This window comes from Cnephaeus nilssonii, assembly GCF_951640355.1.
Source record: "Cnephaeus nilssonii genome assembly, chromosome: 21".
In the NCBI taxonomy this organism is placed as follows: domain Eukaryota; kingdom Metazoa; phylum Chordata; class Mammalia; order Chiroptera; family Vespertilionidae; genus Cnephaeus; species Cnephaeus nilssonii.
The window spans coordinates 26,264,471-26,286,317 of record NC_137092.1 but is presented as its reverse complement, the minus strand read 5'-3'; the positions used below and the strand labels follow the sequence as shown (position 1 = coordinate 26,286,317).

The following is a 21,847-nucleotide window of genomic DNA, read 5'->3' as shown; positions in this document are numbered from 1 at the left end:
TCTCTCTTTTTTTTTTTTTTGCCAGACCAATTTCTTTCTCAGAGAGTAAAGTAGACCTAACTTTATATAATTAATGAACAATGCTTTTGTGGGCAAATTTTGTTTATAAAACTTTTATTTATAAAATTTGCTTATAAAATCATTTTTTTCATAGTGAATGTTTATAGAACCCAGTTGATTCATAGTTTAATTTCACAAACTTCTAGTTCTCATACTATTAAGTATATTAAGTAGGGAATATGTTATTAGGCCTTTTTTTTTTTTTCAAATAGGATTGTCACTACTATTATTAAATAAAATAAAAGCTATCATGGTGAAGCCATGGTAGAGTAAAGTCATTTCAGACTATTATACTTCCTTCTAGGCAGCTAATATTCTGTACTTTGGCTGCTCTGGCTGAGGAACGAAAACCTTTGGAATGTCTGGATGCCTTTGGAGCCACGGGTAAGTAATGAAGCTGTTTTGGAATCCAGCTTAATTAGCTTTGTACAGTATCTTTTCTTAGAAAATGTATGTGGATATCATAGAATATTTTGATATAAAAAATTGAAGATCCAAACCGCCCTAGCTGGTTTGGCTCAGTGGATAGAGTGTCAGCTTGTGGACCAAAGGGTCCCAGGTTCGATTCCAGGCATTGGCACGTATCTCGGCCTGAGCCCTGGTCAGGGCTCATGCAGGAGGCAACCAATCAATGTGTTTCTGTCACATCGATATTCCTGTCTTTCCCTCTCTCTTCCACTCTCTTTAAAAATCAATGGAAAAATATCCTTGGGTAAGGACTAAAAAATGATAAAATAAAAAATAATTGAAGATCCAAGGTATAATTTTTTTATTGTGGAAAAATTTTCCAATATATAAAAAAGTGGAGGATATAATAAATGAATCCCTTTGTATCCATCATTTCACAAATTATCAACTCACGCTCAGTCTTGTAACTATCCCATGCACTTATCTCAGACCTCATGTCCCCATCCTCCATCCCATTTTGAAACAAATCATAAATGTCTCATTTCATCTGTAGACATTTGTTAGATCTCTAAAAGATAAGGACTTGTAAAAAATACAGCCATACCATTATCACACCTTAAAAAATTAAGAATGAGCCGAAACCGGTTTGGCTCAGTGGATAGATCGTCGGTCTGCGGACTGAAAGGTCCCAGGTTCGATTCCGGTCAAGGGCATGTACATTGGTTGCGGGCACATCCCCGGTAGGGGGTGTGCAAGAGGCAGCTGGTCGATGTTTCTCTCTCATCGATGTTTCTAGCTCTCTGTCCCTCTCCTTTCCTCTCTGTAAAAAATCAATAAAATATATATTTAAAAAAAAAATTAAGAATGATTCTTTAATTACATGTTTAGATATGCCCAACTATCTTTTTTTTTAATCAAATCAGAATCCAGACAAAGACTGTATTTCAGTTGTTTAATATGTCTCCTAAATGTCTCATCAACATATATACCTATCGTGTATGTGTATGAGATAATTACTTGAGTGGCAATCCTTGTCTTGTTCCTGATCTTAGGGGGAAAACTTTCCACTTTTAACCATTAAGTATGATGTTAACTGTGGGCTTATCATATATGGCCTTTGAGGTATATTCCCTCTATCCTTGCTTTATTGAGAATTTTATCATAAATCAATGTTGAATTTTGTCAGATGCCTTTTCTGCACCTATTAAGATACTCATGATTTTTATCCTTCATTTGTTAATGCAATCACATTGCCTGATTTTTGGATGTTGAACCAGCCTTGCATCACTGGAATAAATCCCACTTGATCATGGTGTTTGACCCTTTGAATGTATTGTTGAATTTAGTTGGCTAATATTTTGTTGAGAATTTTTGCATCAATGTTCATCAGGAATATTGGCCTGTAATTTCCTTTCCTTGTGGCATACTGTACCTGATTTTGGTATGGGGGTATTGCTGGCCTCCTAAAGTAATTATTGGTAGGCATTGCTTATTGCCATTTTGTTGTTTTCCAGTTGTTTTTTATAGTTCCTCTTTGTTTCTTTCATCATCTCTTGTTCTCTTCCTTTGTGGTTTGATGACTTTGTTTAGTGACTGTTTATATTCCTTTTTCTTTATCTTTTGTGTATTTACTATAACTTTTTGCTTTGTGGTTACCACGAAGCTTTATCTGTAACAACCTATTTTAAGTTGATAACAACTTAAGTTTGATCCCATTATAAAATGCAACATTATTACTGTCCCCCAATCTACTTTTTGTTTTTGATGTCACATTTTACATTTTCATCATATATAGCCCTTAACTCATTATTATAATCATAGTTATTTTTACTACTTTTGTGTTTTAACCTTCATACTAGCTTTATAATTAGTTTCTTTTACTATATAATTACTTTTCCAGTGAGATTTAATCTTTCATGTGTGTTCTTGTTACTAATTAGATATTTTATTTGAACTGGGATCTTAGAAAAGTTTTGTAAGAAATAGTAATGAAAATATATAAGACTTTTTTTGTTTGATAACTTTTCTTCAGAGGCTTTGTAGTGAGAAAGTAGAAAAAGAATTACTTATGAAAATACTAAGATTTTGAAACAACTTATAGAATTATATTCTGTATTATTGTTATACTACTTTTATTTTTTAATTGTTACAATTTAAAAACATTTTTTTCCCCATTTCTCCTAGGGATAATGGGATTACAATGGGCAAAACATCTTGGAAATGCAGTCAAGGTTACAATTAATGACTTGAATGAAAACTCTGTGACCTTGATTCAGGAAAACTGCCATTTAAACAAATTGAAAGTGGTGGTGGACAGTAAGGAAAAAGAAGAGGATGATGATATTCTTGAAGAAGGAGAGGAAAAGCTTGGTAATATTAAGGTGACCAAAATGGATGCCAATGTACTGATGCATTTGAGATCTTTTGATTTCATGTAAGTGAAAAAAATTTGCTGTGTCACTTTCTAAACTGGTCTGGAATTTCTTTTGGGGGGGGGGGTAATATAAAAATTAAGACAGTTTGTTGTTGCTTTTTATTTATTTCAGTTAATACCGTTTTGTTTTTAGCATTGGCCTAAGGAATGCAATAAGAACATTTTCCAGCACTTGAAATAAAATGCCTGGGCATGACAATTTTCCTTTAATCCTGATTTATTTTTATTTACCTAGCATAGCATATGGTCAATTTTATTACTTTGAAAACAGAATTATGTATGTAAAAAAGATTTGTAAAGTACTTTTGAACACATGGGATTTTATTGTTAGAAATAATGACAATCATATAATTTTTGTTACCAATGATTTTAAATATGTCTATATTCTTTCTCATTTTAGACACCTAGACCCTTTTGGAACATCTGTGAACTATCTAGATTCTGCATTCAGAAATATAAGAAACCTTGGCATAGTATCAGTGACTTCTACAGATATCAGTTCTTTATATGCCAAGGCACAACATGTTGCCCGGCGACACTACGGCTGTAACATTGTCCGAACTGAATATTACAAGGAACTAGCAGCCAGAATTGTGGTTGCGGCCGTGGCAAGGTACCGAATTGCCAACAGAGTAACACCTAATGTTTGGGCATATGTTAAAAACAGATTCAAGAAGTGCTTCTCTCATTTTTTAAAATATGCACAAAATGCAAATTCTGTATTTCATATCTATAATCTTCCTTTGTTTTGTGATCTTATGTTGTATCTTTTAAAATTTGATTTGAAAGCTTGTGTTTAAAATAGTTTACTCTCCAATTAATAATGAAAATAATTAACGTAGTAAGCAAGATAAAAATGAAAGTTAATTTTAAGTCAGTTATTTCAACAATTAGGGTAGATGAGAGGATAGCATAATGAACAGGGAAGGCAAAGATTGTTTTTAGATTTAGAAACCATCATTGTTTTATGTTCATCTAATCTTTATTTAAACAAATAATTTGCAAAATGATGGCTTATAACCTGATTGTGCAGAATGATCTTGCCTACAAAAAAAGAGCTCTCTTTCTCATCTAGATTTCTAAACATTTGAAGAAAGGAATATTTTTTGGAGCACCTCTTTTGTTCAGAATCTTATGCTATATAAATGGACATTGCAAGTATAGATAATAAATAATCAGCTAGCTCAATTACTGGCCTCAAAACTAATTTCACAGCATTTAGATTGAAATTCTACCTCAGCATAAATAGATTATTAGACTTCATAGATATTAAGCGTTATTCCTAATTAATTGAAAACTCTGGTGTTCTGTTTATACATGCCCATGACCTACTTAAAAATGTTTATAACATTAACAAATTCAAATTAATATATATGAGCCAAGTGTAGTGTGTAACTGCAGAAAGAAAAGTAAGTACATAAATGGTGCATCAAGTAGAATTTAATCCAGAAGTGTGTAAAATTAATAGTAGCAAGGACTCTGCCTATTCACTTTTCCCTGAATATTTAGCAGCTGGCTTACTACCCTGCATATAGCTAGTATTCAGTAAACATTGTTTGGAAGAAGCTTTTATAGAAAAAATAGGTAAAAAGGCAGAAAAGTGGTGGTGATGACAACAAAGAAAGTGACATTGAAAACCAGAGCCTATAGTCCTATTGAGAGGCTGTCATAAAGGAAAATGTCTAGTTACTGAAGACTCTGGCAAGCATCCTTTATTTCCTGTGTTTCATTTTTGTATAAGAGTTATAGCAATTATCTTTTAAAAGTATGCTGCTAAGAATTGAATTTTCCTTATTTTCCCTTCACCTACGCATAGTTTACTGTGCAGGTTAGTATTATAAATATAATGTCAAAGAAAAATGATAAGCACCCAAAATAACTTAATTTTTTTCCCCCCAGAGCTGCAGCTCGATGTAACAAAGGCATAGAAGTACTGTTTGCAGTGGCTCTGGAACATTTTGTCTTGGTCGTTGTGAGAGTTTTGAGGGGGCCTACTTCTGCAGATGAAACAGCCAAGAAGATACAGTATCTGATACATTGTCAGTGGTGTGAAGAGAGAATTTTTCAGAAGGATGGTAATATGGTAGAAGGTAATGCAAGTCTCTTTTGACTGTATACTGTGTCTAATTTATTTTCTTTAATCTTTATTGTTGAAAGTATTACCTATTTTCCCCTAATTGACACAAGAAATTGTGTTTATGTATAAGCCTCCAATAAATAAGCCTTTATCACATCCCTAATTATACATATTGTCCTTTGATTTTTAAAGATGACAGTGCTAACTTTATTTCCTATCCTGGATTTCCTTTCATCAACAGAAAAGACATTTGTGTGAGTTTATTTACTGGTACTATATGATTTACGCTCTCTAGCTCTGCCCTCCTCCATTGAAACATCTAGAAATAACTTAGTTTCGACTGTCACTAACTTATTTTAGGAACATAAGTTAGGATTACCTCTCTGTTTCTGGCTGAATATAAAAGCCATCAGTTATAAAATTCATTCAATAAACATTTATTGAGACTCTACTATATGCGAGGCCTGGGAACCAAGGAAAATAATTTGGCTTTTGCCCTCATAAAGGTGTTTCTATTTTTGCTTTTCCAGGATATAGAAACAGTTGCCCTAGGAAAAAGTGACAGAGCCTTTAAGTAAATCTAAAATAAGATCTCACACTTTGTATTATACCATTTAATTGCACTGAATAACATTGATATCAGATAGCGAGAAGCTGAAGACCTATGTCCCTACCACCATAGCCTTGGGTTCTGGATATCTCGAAGACTGATCAGATCCAGCCATTCCAAGGAAGTGCATGATCCATCTAGGAAGAGACTGGGTGAAATTTGTTGCAGAGAGTCTGATTTAAAGTGACTATTCTGGACCATAAATGAACTGAAAAAGTTCATACTAGAATATTGCCCCATCTTGGAAACTACCTCCCCAATTTCCTTGTGATTTTATCGGGCCTCATTGCTCTTTAAACTGAATTAGATTCTTCTAGCCTACATTTTGGGGCTGATTATGAATCAGGTCTAGGGAACAGGGTAATTCTTTTCTTCCCAATTGCAGAAGAGTTAATATGAGAAATGTCTTTATTTTGATGGGATGGCAGTTATATGGATATATATATATTTGTCAAAGTTCATTAACCTCTCCATATAAAATGTACACATTTTATTGCATGTATATTTTACCCCAATCAGTTGATTTTAAAAGACCTTCTCCTACTTAATTTCATGTACTAACTAAAAGGTCTCTAATCTGTTTGACATGGATTTCTATAATCTGTTTTAAGCTTTAATCCTCTGATCTATATAATTGAGATTTTATCAAAATACTTAGCACAATATCTGGCACATAGAAGATTCTCAGTATATAGTAGCTGCAGATTATTATAACAATTACTACTATGTATCTATTATTTCTGCTTTGATTTCTTTTAATCTTTTCACAGAAAACCCTTATAGACAGCTGCCCTGTAACTGTCATGGAAGCATGCCTGGAAAAACAGCAATAGAACTTGGACCGCTATGGTATGTGTGCCGAAGAATAATAATATATTCAGAATTGATTTATATATTGATTTTGTTTGCTGACTTTTGATGATGTGAAGTAAAAGACAAACAAATTTTGATTGAATTTTCTCAAGTCTAGGCAAATAATTACAACTTCTCCCCCTATGTACCTGAGGTGTTTTCTGTTTTCAGATTTTTCTATAACATTATTCCCCCAAGTTAGTGACAGTGCTAAGAGGCAGTGGAATTAAAGAGAAGCCTGGCTGTTCTGCAAACTATAATTCATTTCTAAATAGTAAGAATTAGGCTTTTTTATTTTTATTTGATAATTATAGAACTCTAGGATGTGGTTATAAAGTGATCACAATAACTTTTTATAGAAGAGTCAACTAATATAAAAAGTCTTTGAGGAATTAATTTTAAGAAGGGCATATGCAAATAAATGCCTTTTGTTTTAGTTGTTTAGATGGGACACAATTGCAAATTTTTAATGTATGTGTGCTTTTGTACACAGAAATTCCTAACAACATTGTGACAAGAATCATTGCAGATATCTACCTCATTAATTTACAAGGTCAAGGTTTAGCCACCTACTAAACTTAAAAATTAACACAAATGGTAAATATGTTCATGCTGATGCCCATTTTAAAATCTTTTTTTAAAGTCTAGTTAACTTTTTTGTTATTTTTTACTTTATTTAATTTATTGGAGTGACATTGGTTAACAAATTATATAGGTTTCAGGTGTACAATTCTATAATACATCGTCTGTATGTTATATTGTGTGTTCACCACTCCATCTTTAGCCTATGTTAATACCCTTAGATCAGTGGTTGGCAAACTCATTAGTCAACAGAGCCAAATACCAACAGTACAAAGATTGAAATTTCTTTTGAGAGCCAAATTTCTTAAACTTCTTCTAACGCCACTTCTTGAAACTAGACTCGCCCAGGCTGTGGTATTTTGTGGAAGAGCCACACTCAAGGGGCCAAAGAGCATGTGGCCCGTGAGCCGCAGTTTGCCGACCACGGCCTTAGATTAAGAATGATCTAGTTAGGGAGAAACCAAGATGGCGGCATAAGGTAAACACCTAATTGTTGCCTGCCACAACAATTTTGAAACTACAACTGGAAAACAGAGCGCACACCGTCCAGAACCACCGGAAAGCTGGCAGAGTGGAAAACCTACAACTAGAGAAAAAAGAGAGGGGGACGCTGAGCCTCAGGAGCTGTGGAGGTGCGGAGATCCGTGAGCGCAGAAAGGGCGGGCGGCTGAATACGCGGCAGGCTTGCTCACAGCGCGCGGAGAGGGAGGGCAGCAGACACTGCGTGGCTAGCTTTCTCATTTGGGAGAAAAACAAAACCTCCCGACTGCACTGAAATCCAGCTGCAGTCGGGGAGAAACTGGGCTGTTTGGCAGCGGGCGAGGCTGGAAAGCTGCCTTCTCTCAGAGGCGCGCAGCCATTGATTAGGGCACGGAGAAACCTGCCCTCTTAGGGCGGCTGGGACAGAAACCAAGTTTGTCTGCGCCACCCTGAGACTCCGCCCCATCCGAGCTGAGCACAGCCCTCCCAGTGACTGGATTTCTCATTTGGGAGAAAAACAAAACCTCTGGTCTGCACTGAAATCCAGCCCCAGCTGGGGAGAAACTGGTCTGTTAGGCAGCGGGAGAGGCTTGAAAGCTGCCTTCTCTCAGAGGCACGCAGCCATTAATTCGGGCACGGAGAAACCGCCCCTCTTAGGGCGGAGCAGACGGGAAACCAAAGCTTGTCTGCGCCACCCTGAGACTCCGCCCCATCCAAGCTGAGCACAGAAGCTCTCCCAGCGGAGACACTGCTGATCCTCACAGCCAACTGGCTTGGAGATCAACTCCTGCCAGTGATACCAACAATCCCAACCACTCTGAACTCCAGTTTCTGAGGACACGCGGGGGACCCAGACGCCTATGGGACTCTCGGCCATCGGTCGGAGAGTGAGAGTGACTTTTCTGTCAGTGTGGACGACACCAGATTTCAACCACTCTCATAAGGGACACATTCAAGAGGCAGACTCAGTGAGCACCAAAGCCCTACTGTGTCTCCAGCACAGCAATTCTTCCGTTATAGACACAGCAGGCCCTCACAACCAATTGGACCGGAGGTCAATTCCTCCCAGTGTACCAACAGCAATCAGAGCTTTTAACTACACCAAGACTTTCCACTCAGCCCACAAAGGGGAGTACCAAGAGCGACTACCTAGGGTGATTGGGGAAGCTGAGCTACCGGCCCCTATAGGTCACCGACCACACAAAGCCAGGGAGGGCCGAGACCGGTTTGGCTCAGTGGATAGAGTGTCGGCCTGCAGACTCAAGGGTCCCAGGTTCGATTCCGGTCAAGGGCATGTACCTTGGTTGCGGGCACATTCCCAGTAGGGGGTGTGCAGGAGGCAGCTGATCAATGTTTCTCTCTCATCGATGTTTCTAACTCTCTATCCCTCTCTCTTCCTCTCTGTAAAAAATCAATAAAATATATATATATTAAAAAAAAAAAAAAAAGCCAGGGAGGCAGCCAAAATGTGGAGACATCGAAGTATGTCACAAGTAGGAGAGATGGATGAAAGCAAACTAATGGACGACACAGTGTTCAGAACCATATTTATAAGGTTACTCAAGAATCTTCTAAAAACCGCTGAGAAACTTGAAGAGACCTTCAAGGACCTAAATGAGAATACCAAAAAAATGGAAAAGGACCAGTCAGAAATTATGCATACACTGTCTGAAATAAAGAATATACAGAGTAGACCACCGCACCCGAAGAGTCAAACCAAAGATCTGGAATACGAGGAAGAAAAAAACACCCAACCAGACAGACGGAAAGAAAGAAGAATCCAAAAGTGTGAGGATAGCATAAGGAGCCTCCAGGATGGCTTTAAGCGTACCAATATCCAAATTTTTGGGGTGCCAGAAGAGAGAGAGCAAGATACTGAAAACCTATTTGAAGAAATAATGACAGAAAACTTCCCCCACCTGGTGAAAGAAATAGACTTACAGGTTCAGGAAGCGCACAGAACCCCAAACAAGAGGAATACAAAGAGGACCACACCAAGACACATCATAATTAAAATGCCAAGGACAAAAGACAAAGAGAGAATCTTACAAGCAGCAAGAGAAAAACAGTTAGTTACCTACAAGGGAGCACCCATACGACTTTCAGCTGATTTCTCAACAGAAACTATGCAGGCCAGACGGGAATGGCAAGAAATATTCAAAGTGATGAATAGCAAGAACCTACAACCAAGACTACTCTACCCAGCAAAGTTATCATTCAGAATTGAAGGGCAGATAAAGAGCTTCACAGATAAGAAAAAGCTAAAGGAGTTCATCACCACCAAACCAGTATTATATGAAATGCTGAAAGGTATTCTTTAAAAAGAGGAAAAAGAAGAAAAAAGTAAAGATAAAAATTATGAACAACAAATACATATCTATCAACAAGTGATTCTAAAAATCAAGTGAATTAAAAATCTGAGGAACAGAATAAACTGGTGAACATAATAGAATCAGAGGCATAGAATGGGAGTGGATTAATAATTCTCAGGGGGAAAGGGGTGTCTGTGTGGGGGGTATGGGAAGAGACTGGACAAAAATCATACACCTATGGATAAGGACAACGGGGGGGGGGGAGGAGGGAACCGGGTGATGGGGAGATATGGGGGGAAAAAAGGAGAAACAATTGTAATAATCTGAACAGTAAAGATTTATTAAAAAAAAAAAAAAAAAGAATGATCTAGTTAGTCTTACCTTCTGGTACTCTCTTACCTATGTCATCTGCTACATGTTGATCCTACTCACTGACTTCAGAACTGGGGAAATGAATTAACAGGCTGCTGGATCCAGAAGGAAGATCTAGCCCAAGTCCTTCATTTTACAGATGAGAAAATTAGGACAAAGTGCTTTAAGTGCTGGCTAAAACTGACCTCCAAAATTTGGCAGCTCAGACAGGGCAAGAACTTGGGTTGTCTCACTCCCAAGACTGAGTTCCCAAGCCTTATGATTTCCTCACTCAAAGCCATCATCCTTTACTCTCATCCAGAATCTCTTCTTCTTTCCCCACTTCTTTGAAGTCTCTCTTTAAATGCTTCAACCCAATTACTTCTAAATTCCCTTTTAGTAAACCTTACATCGATTGCTCATTTGACACTTAAAATCATGTATTCGCTAACCCTGGTAATAATAGCTACCATTCACTAAGGATATACTTTGTTCTAGAGATTTTATGCATGCCATCTCATTTAATTCCATAAACACATGGAATATTTACTGTTACAGGAATATGCATTGTTAATTCTGCATTATATTATGCCACTGTCTAGATTTATAGGCTTAACATTGTATTTTATACTTTGGTGTATATTCCACACCTATATGTAACACAGGGGTATACACATTATGAGGGTTGATTTAACTATGAATGAAATTTCCTTGACTAACACTAGTTTGGAGAACTAACATGATAAAAAGGAATGAAGAAATAGAAAATAAACAATTTTAAGTTAAATCATAAGTTCTTTTTAATTTCAGTATTTAATCAGTCATATAACTAATTATGTATCTTATTTAAGACAAGATTTCTCTCAAACCCAATTCTCTATATTTTCTTGGGATTTTTTTGTTTTTTTAGGTCAAGCTCCCTCTTCAATACTGGATTTCTCAAAAGAATGCTATTTGAATCTCTTCACCATGGTTTAGATGACATTCAGCCCCTAATAAAGACATTAATCTTTGAGTCAGAGTGTACTCCTCAAAGTCAGTTTTCAGTTCATTCACCTTCAAATCTCACCAAGCAAGGTAACCAATTTAACACTAGTTTACTAGCTTACAAATGACCAAAATACTCTTTTTAAACTTTATTTGATGTTATAATCAAAAGCAGTATAAGTGCTTTTAAATCCCCTCTAATGAGTCTGATCATAATTGTTTTAATTTTTATTTTTAATTGCACAGTTTTCTTCAGGTTTATATTCAGGACCTGAAATAATGATTTTATTAAGATAAAAGTATGTATTTTAAAAATTTTAGTACATTAAAAGTACTGTCTATTGTGATTTTATTACACTTATCTGCTTTTTAAAAAGAGAAACCTTAAGGAATTCTGAGAGTGGTGTAGCCATTGAGACATAGAAACTAAGATATACACTTATCAGTCAGTAAAACTACGTTTTTTTTCTATTTTCTCTTTAGTATAAATAGGCTTTTGTTGTTTTTATCTGGCCTATTAGACAGCCTAGCATTTCTCATAAGTCATTAGAAGCAGCATTTGTTATAGAGAATTAAAAATGTAATTCTTGCCCTGTTTTGCCATAGAATCTATATATTCAGAAAAGCAGTGTGGATATAATTTAGTAATAAGCTTTTATTTAAACTTTGAATTGTTACTTGCTAACATCCTGTAAAATATTTTGTGATTCCCATTTGTTTTTATTTTAGAAGAATGTGGTATAGCTATTAAAACTACAGATGATACCACAACAGATAATTACATTGCACAAGGTATGTATGTATATATGTGTATGAATATGTACATATGTATGTATCAGTGCAAAAAGACAGACAGCAAAAGAGTAGGAAGAGATTTCTTTGGTAGTCTATTTCACAGTGCATTTTTTTATTATACTGACAACCTAATTACAGTAAAACTTGTTTATCTGGCATTTACACAGTCCAAAATTTCTATGAACATGTACTGCGTTCATAGTTCTGATATATAATGCATCCCTTTGAAAGAACTGTATTATCTTGAAAGAACCATGTGAACCAAAAGATCAAGTTGTTTGATAGAGTTGATTAAATTTTATTATTCTTTTAAACTTTTTCATCACCATATGATGCATAACAATTCCATTAACCAGAAGATCTATTCTCTAGCCATAAGAATTTATTGTATGGCCTTTCTTATAATTTGGGATGTATGCATACTTAATTTCTCTTTCAGAGGTAAGAAAAAGGCAGTATGGTATACAGTAATGAGCATTATCTTTAAGAGCATCATTTTGCTTCTTTGTGTTGTTTGTTGTATAACCTTGGGCAGGTTATTCATTGAAGACCTATTCATCAAATATTGGCATTCGGTAGAGAGTACAAGTATAAAAATGGAAGGGCATTATCCCCAGGATAATATAATATAATCTGGGGGGGGGGGGGGAGATTTACACACAGAAAAGACTTACACACATGAAACAATCAAAGAACTTAAACTGAGTAGTATTGATAGTAATGAAGTCTGTGAGGTGATTGGCCCAGAATTCAAATAGCTTTCTTCAGGAGATGAAAATAGAATTGAGGCTTGAAATTCAAGAAGGTAGAAAGTAAGTTCTGACTCAGCAAATAGTTAAATATTAAAATTATATCAGTTAAGGATAGTGGAAATGAAAATATCTTCTTCTTGCAATGAGTTCTCTTAAGACTTAAGACTGGATAGGTTGAAATGGTGTGTGTCAGAGGATTTGGACTTGAGAAAGCATAGAGTTATAAAAGTATTTGGTTTGTAATTTTTAAGAGAATGCTAACTTTGTATTTGTGTGTTTCAGGAAAAAGAAAATGTACTGAAACAATCACAAATTTAGCCAAGAAACAAAAGACTGATGCCAGTACTGAACATCCTCCCTTTTATTACAACATCCACAGACACAGCATTAAAGGGATGAATATGCCAAAGTAAGATAGCCAGTCAATGGCAACGTGTATATTTTATAATTTAATGACACAGTGGTTTAAACAAAATTATAACCTCATTTTTTTTCCCTTTTCTTGCTGCAGATTAAAAAAGTTTCTGTGCTATCTTTCTCAAGCAGGCTTTAGAGTGAGCCGAACTCATTTTGACCCAATGGGTGTTCGTACAGATGCACCTCTGATGCAGTTTAAATCTATCCTTTTAAAGTACAGCACCCCCACCTACACTGGAGGACAGTCAGAGGGCCATGTCCAATCTACTTCAGAAGACACAGTAGCTGACAGGGTTGAAATGTCAGTGAATGACAAAGCAGAAGCAAGCAGTTGCAGAAGATGGTAAAAGTAGAGAAGTATGTATTCCCATACATCTGTATAGATTGTCTGCCTAATACTTCTCCATACCAACTGTAGTTCTTTTTTTATTCTTTCAATTCAGTGATGTAAAAATAAAAAAGTCCTGTTTTCATTTTAAAAAGTAGCAGTTTCTAACTTAACTGGTTTGGGAGTTAGGCTTTCCAAGTTTTTCTTAAAGAAAACTTAAAATTGTAATGAAGATATTTCATATGAAGCCAAGTTTATGACTGAGATCACCTACTATTTAATAACTCAGAAAATTCTCACATGCAAAGTGTTGGAATTTTATGTGTGTCACGTAAGTCACATCTCTGCATAAGTTGATGCTGAATAGAATAGGAAGAACAGTGTCCTTTCAGGTCATTAATATATTTCACAATTATGAAGTTAAAATACATTCCTGCTTTTAAGAAATCACACCTCTCCCACATTAATCTTTTAATTTTTGAGAAATTAAATACTTGAGAGAAATCCATTTTTTTCTAAGTTTAAGGTCTAGATGACTACACTTGAGAATAGTTTGTCAAAATCAATTGAGACGACTGTTCCAATTATAATAATTGTTCATAAGCACTGAAATTCTCAAGAAGAGATTTTGTTATAAACAAATTGGGTGATCTCAAGTTCCTCAGTTAATGCATGTACAATATTCATTCGCTTGGTTGTGCTACCTCAGATGTAAAACTTACGAAGTTATAAAGTGAGACTTTTTTGTTTTGGGGGTGGATTTTTGTTGTTGTTTGAATTTGTGGGTTTTTTTTGTTTGGTTGGTTGTGTGTTTTTTTTGTGTGTACATGCTCTTTTTTTGTATAAAGTAGACCAGGCTAACATAATTAAGAAAATTAGTTGAAACAAAAATCTTTTTTCCGTTAATATTGTTCTTACTTCATTTGAATATGAGTTTCGATGAAAGGATTTAGTATAAAGTTTGGATTTTTGTCTCAAGGATCTAATCCATATTTACCCTGAAGTATTTGTTAAAGGAAGTAACTTTTTATAAGCATGAAGCTGGGGGATGAAAGGGGAGAAATAACTGAAGGATTTTAATACACTGCATAAGAGAAAAGCACTCCAGTGACATACACAAAAATCCAGGGAAAATCTTTGTGTTATTACAGCATAGTCCTGGAGGATTTTTCCCCTTCAATTAATGGAATCATACATTTTGGTAAAATAAAGGAATATGTGAAGTGCATTTGTTTCTATTATGACCATAATAAAACTATAATTCTTGCCAATTACAATTAAACTCACAAATGAGCACAAAAAGAAATGGTATTACTTTTTTGTTTATATAAAGATAAAAATTACTAAAAATAAAAAATAAAAATTACTATAAATCCAAAGGCAAATCAGTACTTGGACCATCTGATTTAGTGTATGTTGTTGAATATCAGTTTCAAATTTTGCTAAATGCTTAGCGTAACATTTTGATGAATAATGAAGTTGAATTTTACACCAGGAGCCTAATTTGATATAAAATATGCAAATAACTTATTTAAAATATATGTTTATCTATATTAACTTCACTACTTGGTAGGAAGTAGTTTGGAACTACATCAACCTAAAGAGGAAATCCTTTTAAATTCCATCTAATTCTACATTAGCACCTTGTTTGCATACCAACAATAATTTGGAACATAAAGTCAGCTGTATCACTCCTTTAAAATTTGGTAAACACAAGAAACTAGTTCTTACAGTGTGTTGGCTCTGCTAATTGCTTATGGTAATACTCTAACCATAGACTCAGGAAATGGGAGAAGTAACGTGAAGGGTTTGGGTGCCACTGTGGTGGATTTTGGTTAAAACTTCATTAATCACCGGAGAATAGTTTGCAGAAATGAACTAAGACCAGGTGTTCAGTAATTTCTAAAAGTCTAGGGATTTCTTTCCTTTGTGCAAAAATAACTGCTCTGGTAAATGGCCACAGACTTTGGAGAAGGCTAGGAATATACATAATACAAACTTATGGCAGGGTCCTTTCTCAGTGGGCTCTGGAAATGTGAATTAAATCAGGCCTGGGAAATGGATAAGGGATCTTAACTTCTCTAGTAGCTGTAGTGACCTGCAGTTTTCAGTTAGATAAATCAAATGAGACCCCTTTGGTCCTTTGGCTCATATGATCAATTAGCCAAGGCCACAAAGTCCTGTCAGACTAGATTATAAAGCTCTTCAGAGTGCTAGTTCTCTTCTCACCAGGGCATTTCTCAATGATGGTAGAGAGTCCCTCCAATCACAAAATAAATCCTCTCCAACATTCCCCCTTCTAAGTCTTTGATTTCCTTTCTCTATAATGTATCAGGGAATTTTTAGCACCTCACCTCCAATTTAGATGAGGCACTGCTGAGTCAAAATTTCAACCAGGTGAACAGAACCACTCCCAGCTATTCAAGTTGACGTACTCTCTAGTGTAAGTGTACCCATACTGATAATTTGACCCAATTTATGTTCCTTACTTCAAGATCTAACATACTTGGTATCTATTTCCACAGGTCTTCTCCATAAATCATCAGTATACAGGATCAAAAAAGCATTCTTTCAGGAGGTACTTTGTACTTGTCCCCAGAACATGCTGGGATCTGAAGATGAGGGATTGTAGGGATAAAGCAGATGGGATGCTTTTTGCCAGGTAACTAACTCCCTGAAGGGGTCATCCACCAAAACAGGAAACATCCATTTTAAGTGAGGTTCAGTGGAGTAAAGGATTTAGGATACAGATTCATCCAAATCTTTACAAAATTCTTACTTCAGTTCTCAGAATGCCACGCTCCAGACAAAATGTCTTAATATCTTTAATTTTTGAGAATTTGCTTCATATAGAAATCTTGATTCACTGCCTTTTCAACACTTTCATTCATTACCTCCTGGCCTCCATGACTTCTCATGAGAATTGAGTGTTAATCTTATCAAAGATCCCTTGTATGCAATGGGTCACTTTTCTCTTGCTGTTTCCCAGAGTTTCTCTGTTATTTAGCATTTGATGAACTTCTTAGATGTAGATTGTTTTTCACCAAATTTTGAAATTTGAAGCATTTCTTCAAATACATAAAGTGCCCCTTTACTTCCTCTCCCTCTGGGACTGTTAGTACACTTGATGGTGTCCCACAGGTCTCTCCTTTGTTCCATTTTTCTGTGTTCAAAGTTCAAATCTATTAGCCCCTCTGTTGGATTTATTTCACTTATTGTATACTTCCAACCCAATATTTTTATTTAGTTATTATAATGTCTCCTTATTGTTATTCTCTTTTTGGCGAAAGACTGTTCTCAAATTAGTTATTTTAAAATGGTTTTAGTTCTTTGAACATATTTTTAAAAGCTGATTTAAACATTTTGTTACATTAAGTCCAACATCTAGGCTTTCTCACTTTTCTGTTTCTTTACATGTTATGCAAATTTTTGTTGGGAACTAGATATTTGAAATATGACTGGGCAATGCTGGATAAAAGAATCCCTTCACATCCTTGGGATTTGTCGAGTTTGCTGTTTGTTTAGTAATCTACCTGCACTAATTCTGCAAAGTGAGCATTCTTTGCTGTATATGAGCACTATATTCTGCTTTGTCAGCTAAAGGTTGGACAGAAAATTCATTAGGTGCCCTGAAACAGTAACTACCCCAGCCTTGATGAAGTGCTCTGTGAATGTTTTCAAATATGCCTTCAACACTCCAACATGACGTTTACACTGTGCCTTCACCTTCACTTCCTGCTTGAAGAGCCTCAAGTTCTGCTACAGCTTAGATGGGTGCCTCCATTTTGTTCTTGGGTATGAATTCAACCTTGCACATGCCTGTCACCCTCTAGAGTCCCAAGAATATCTTGGAGCCTTTCCAAACCTTTACAGGTATGTCATCCCTCAGCTTTTCCTTTCTGGTTCTGTCAGCCTGTTTTTAGCATTGCTTCAAGGTAGCTGCTACATTAAACAACTGCAGCTGTTTTTGAAAATGGGGCTGTTTGCAGAGTGAGGGGTGTCAGGTCAAATAAAGACAAGCTCTGAGAATAAAGCTTTTCAGTGAGGCACCAAACCGGTCAAACCATGACAATTCCCTGTAATGGGGCTTATGGGAGAGCTTCAACCCACTTCTCAGGCTACGAAACTGCTGGGTTTCATAGCTGCTATAGTTACAAGGCTATTCCTTTTCAAGTCTACCCTGGAACTGAGAAAATCGGGATAGGGCAATTTAAAAATGCTACAAAACTTGTTAGTTTTTACTGAATAGATTAAGTTGATTTTGACAACTTTTACAGTTCTCATGCTTTTACGGAAGAGCAGTTTTCATAATTTCCTTAATTACATTGATTCAGAAGCACTTCAAGGAAGCCATTTTTATAGTTACAATTGCACACTAATATTCTTTTCTTATACTGTTTCTAATATTTAAAAAAGCAAGTATTTCTAAGTAGAAATGTGATGGGGATTTTTTTTCCATTGATTTATAGAGAGAGGGCGAGAGACAGGGCAAGACAGAGAAATACTAATGTGAGAGAAACACATCGATTGGTTGCCTCCTGCATGAGGGCCCTAGCTGGTTTTTCTCAGGGGTTAGAGCATCAGCCTGTGGACTAAAGGGTCCCAGGTTCGATTCCAGTCAAGGGTATGTAACTGGGTTGCAGGCTCGATCCCCAGGGTGCGTGTGGGAGGCAACCAATCGATGTGTCTCTCACACCAATGTTTCCTCTTTGTCTCTCCCCTTCCCTTCCACTCGCTAAAAATAAATGGAAAAATGGCCTCTGGTGAGGATTTAAAAAAAGAAAAAAAGATTCCTTTTCTCATCTGGCATTTTAATTATTTTGTATTTAGTTATCCCAGTCAGAATCCTAAGCTTCAGTTTTCCTAAATGTACAAGGGAAATACTGTCTTCCTCATAGGGTTCAGAGGATTTAAAATGATAGGTAAAACTATTACAAAGCTATAGTAATGAAAACAGTATGGTACTGACCATTGTAATAGCCTGGTTATTATTAACAGGGAAGAAATAAAGGGAAGACTAGATAATACAGACATGCCATTTATACAGCTTTGCTAGAAAGCTGTAATTTAAAACTCTCCAAGTCTATTCCCTGCTGATCCACAGGGGAAGGGACTGGACAAAGGCAGTTTAGATGCATGCCCAGTCTGAGTGACCTGGAAAGATGCTTACCTGTCAGTCACACCTAGGAACAAGTCAGTGGCCAGAATAGGGCACACAACCTGGATATTTAAACTCCTAGACAAAGGAAGTTCACTCTCTCGAGACTCCTGTTGCATGGTGTGCACTCCCCTGCATTCGCCCACGTGGCCCACAGCCATGTGGACTCCACATGGACTAAAGGACTAAAGGACTTTAGCTTAATGCTCCATCGGACCAGCTCCACCATGGAACTGAAATTCTGGACACGGCCCTCCTTTATGCTCTGCTTGACCCCCACCTATACCTTTTTCAGGACTGGGTTAAAGAGGCATATGACTTCGCAACCTGAGAAATGTAAGTCCACACCAATAAGAATCTTAGAAAATTCATTTTCTCAAAATATTGCAAGAGCCAACCCATACCCACAGGCAACAGGAAAATCTGGCCCACTTATTTCTCCAACAACAGTACTAGCAAAAGGACAGTCATATAGTCCAGTGGAATACAGAGTCCAGAAGTAAACCCTCACATATAGTCAATTAACTTTTGAATAGAGACTGCCAAGGCAATTCAATGGAGAAAGGGCAGTCTTTTCAACAAATGCAAACAAAGTTGAATCCTTACCTTTCACCAAATACAAAACTCAAAATGGATCAAAAATCCTACCTAATAAAATAGTAATATGCAAATTCACCGCACCTTTGCCACGCCCGAGCCACACCCACCAGCCAATCAGGGCGAGTATGCAAATTACTCAACAAAGGTGGCGGTCAATTTGCATACGCTGAGGGAGGGAGGAGTGAAGACTGAAGACAACTTAGAAGGAAGAGGGAGGAAAAGCGGAAAGCAAGGTGGCTGCCAGAGGGAAAGCCCGGGCGGGGCGGGTGGCAGTGGTGCGCGGATGCAGGCGCGGAGGCCGCAACGGCGGCGGCGGCGCACACGGCCGCAGCGGCAGCCGCTTGCAGGATTCTTCCTGCAAATGGGCTACTAGTCTAAATGTAAGAGCTAAAACTATAAAACTCTTGAAAAAAACATATAGGAAAATCTTCATGACATTGGATTTGGTGATGTCTTCTTGGATAGGGCACCAAAAGCACAGGCAACAACAAAGGCAAACTGAATTTCACCAAAATTTAAAACTTGTCCATCAAAGGACACTATCAAGAAAGTGAAAAGGCAACCCACAGAATAAGAAACTAGATGCAAATAATGTATCAGATAATTAATATTCAAAATATATCAACTACAACAAAAACAAAATAATTAAAAATAGGCAAAAGACTTGGATAAATACTGCTCCATAGAAGATATACAAATTGCCAATAAGCACATGAAAAGATGCTTAGCATCACAAGCCAGTAGAGAAAGGCAAATCAAAACCACAATAAAATAACACTTTACGCCCATTAGAAGCTATCAAAGAGAAAAACAAGTGGTGAGGATGTGGAGCTATTGGAATCCTTGCTGTACTTTGCTGGTGGAAATGTAAAATACTATGGCCACTCTGGAAAAGTTTCGGATTCCTTAAAGTAAACACATAATTATCGTACAATCCAGCAACTTCACTCTTAGGTATATACCCCAAAGAATTTAAAACAGATACACACGCAAAATATTCATAGCAGCATTATTCACAATAGCAAAAAATGTCCATCAATCTAAGTCCATCAACAGATGAACAAAATGTGTATATATATAAAATGGAATATTATTCAGCCAAAAAAAGGAATGAAATTCTGGTACATGTTACAACATGGATGACACTTCAAAACATAATACATGAAACAAAACAGACACAAGAAACAAGTATTTTATGATTCCATTTACATAAGGTGACTAAAATAGTCAAATTCAAAGAAAGGAAGTAGAACAGAGGTTACCAGGGGCTGGAGTGGGGGGAGGAAATGGGAGCTAATGTTGAACGGGTACAGTTTCTTTGGGATGATTAAAAAAAAAGTTCAGGAAATAGTGGTGATGGTTACATGATACTGTGAATGTACTTAATGCCACTAAACTGTATATTTAAAAAAATCATTAAAATGGTAAATTTGGTTATATATATTTTACCCTAGTAAATTTTTAAATGATAATGTATCCAAAGGCCTCACCACATTTGATGAGCCTTTTGTTCCTCAACACAGATGATGGTTACAGAATTTATTTAGATAATACTTTATAAAATCTTGGTTGGTAGTAATGATAAACAGTACCCACCCCCAAAACACAAGCACACACACATACAACACTGCACTCAATACTCTATCAAATCTCTATAATATCTACCAAATATCTAGAACTATATTTTCCAAAAGACTACAGATCCGAATGAATTCACTAATGATGCAGAATTTACATCCACCCCCAAACTGGCAAATATAAACACATACATTTTCTAAGCACAAAGCTTATATTCACAAATAACTTTTTGCTTAAAGACAAAATTTCAATTAATAATCACAATGGGAATTTAGTTATTTAATGCAACCACTAATCTAATGTCACCAATAAAATCTAAACAGTTATAGCACAAAACCAGAGTTATATTGAGTGGGCATGCATTGATAGTCTATACAATGTAACATTACAACAACAAAAGTAATTGAATACAAAATTTCCCGTGACTTTTCATGGTTTTCAAATTTCATGGCACAGATTACCAAAAAAAACTATAAAAACGGATTTTAAGTATTTTCAGTAAAATGGTAAAAAATTGAATAAGCCTTTACGTTTTAATATTGGGTTGAAGATTTAAAACCTCAAGCTGGCCCCAAAATGTCAAAAATGACAGATAAATAGTTTCAAGGTCTAGATAAGACTTTAGTTATGGTTCTGAAGGACTAGTCTCTGGCAAAAACCCTGTAGAGTCAATTTCTCAATGCAAACATGTCTTTGTAAATACTGTGATAATACAAACTTGGAAATATACCTGAAATCAGAACAGGGATGAAAAACAACACATAATCCCATCTTATTTCTGACCTGCCATCATAAAGCCGCCTGGGTCCAAACACTGAACACTGTCCCTCAATATAAAACTAAATTAAGGAGACAATGACTTTTACCCTCCTGGCTGACATCCTTCTACAGAATTATCTATTACTACATATCAAGGCAGTCTAAGCTCTGTTAATTTGCTTCTCTAGAGTGTAATTAGCAAAGCACCAAATTTATAAACTGATATATGGCAACTCAAAATATTAAACATATTTTTCAAACAGAAGCAAACATTTTCCCCATGTTAGTTCATATGCCATGTTATTCT

At 36.1% G+C, this 21,847-nt stretch overlaps 1 protein-coding gene across 3 annotated transcripts in view; it reads left to right on the top strand.

The window, feature by feature from the left end:
* Positions 1 to 21,783, top strand: part of TRMT1L (tRNA methyltransferase 1L) — a 31,844-nt gene extending 10,061 nt beyond the window's left edge. The window contains exons 7-15 of one of the 3 annotated variants that reach the window (XM_079761338.1): positions 365 to 444; positions 2,653 to 2,902; positions 3,303 to 3,515; positions 4,802 to 4,992; positions 6,360 to 6,438; positions 11,077 to 11,243; positions 11,883 to 11,945; positions 12,983 to 13,109; positions 13,212 to 21,783. In XM_079761338.1, coding sequence (XP_079617464.1) covers positions 365 to 444; positions 2,653 to 2,902; positions 3,303 to 3,515; positions 4,802 to 4,992; positions 6,360 to 6,438; positions 11,077 to 11,243; positions 11,883 to 11,945; positions 12,983 to 13,109; positions 13,212 to 13,464 — 1,423 coding nt within the window. In that variant the 3' untranslated portion in view covers positions 13,465 to 21,783. Of the gene's footprint in view, positions 1 to 364; positions 445 to 2,652; positions 2,903 to 3,302; positions 3,516 to 4,801; positions 4,993 to 6,359; positions 6,439 to 11,076; positions 11,244 to 11,399; positions 11,947 to 12,982; positions 13,110 to 13,211 lie in introns of those variants that run through there. The other 2 variants (XM_079761339.1, XM_079761340.1) reach the window with 2 other exon arrangements.
* The last annotated feature ends 64 nt before the right edge of the window (positions 21,784 to 21,847 follow it).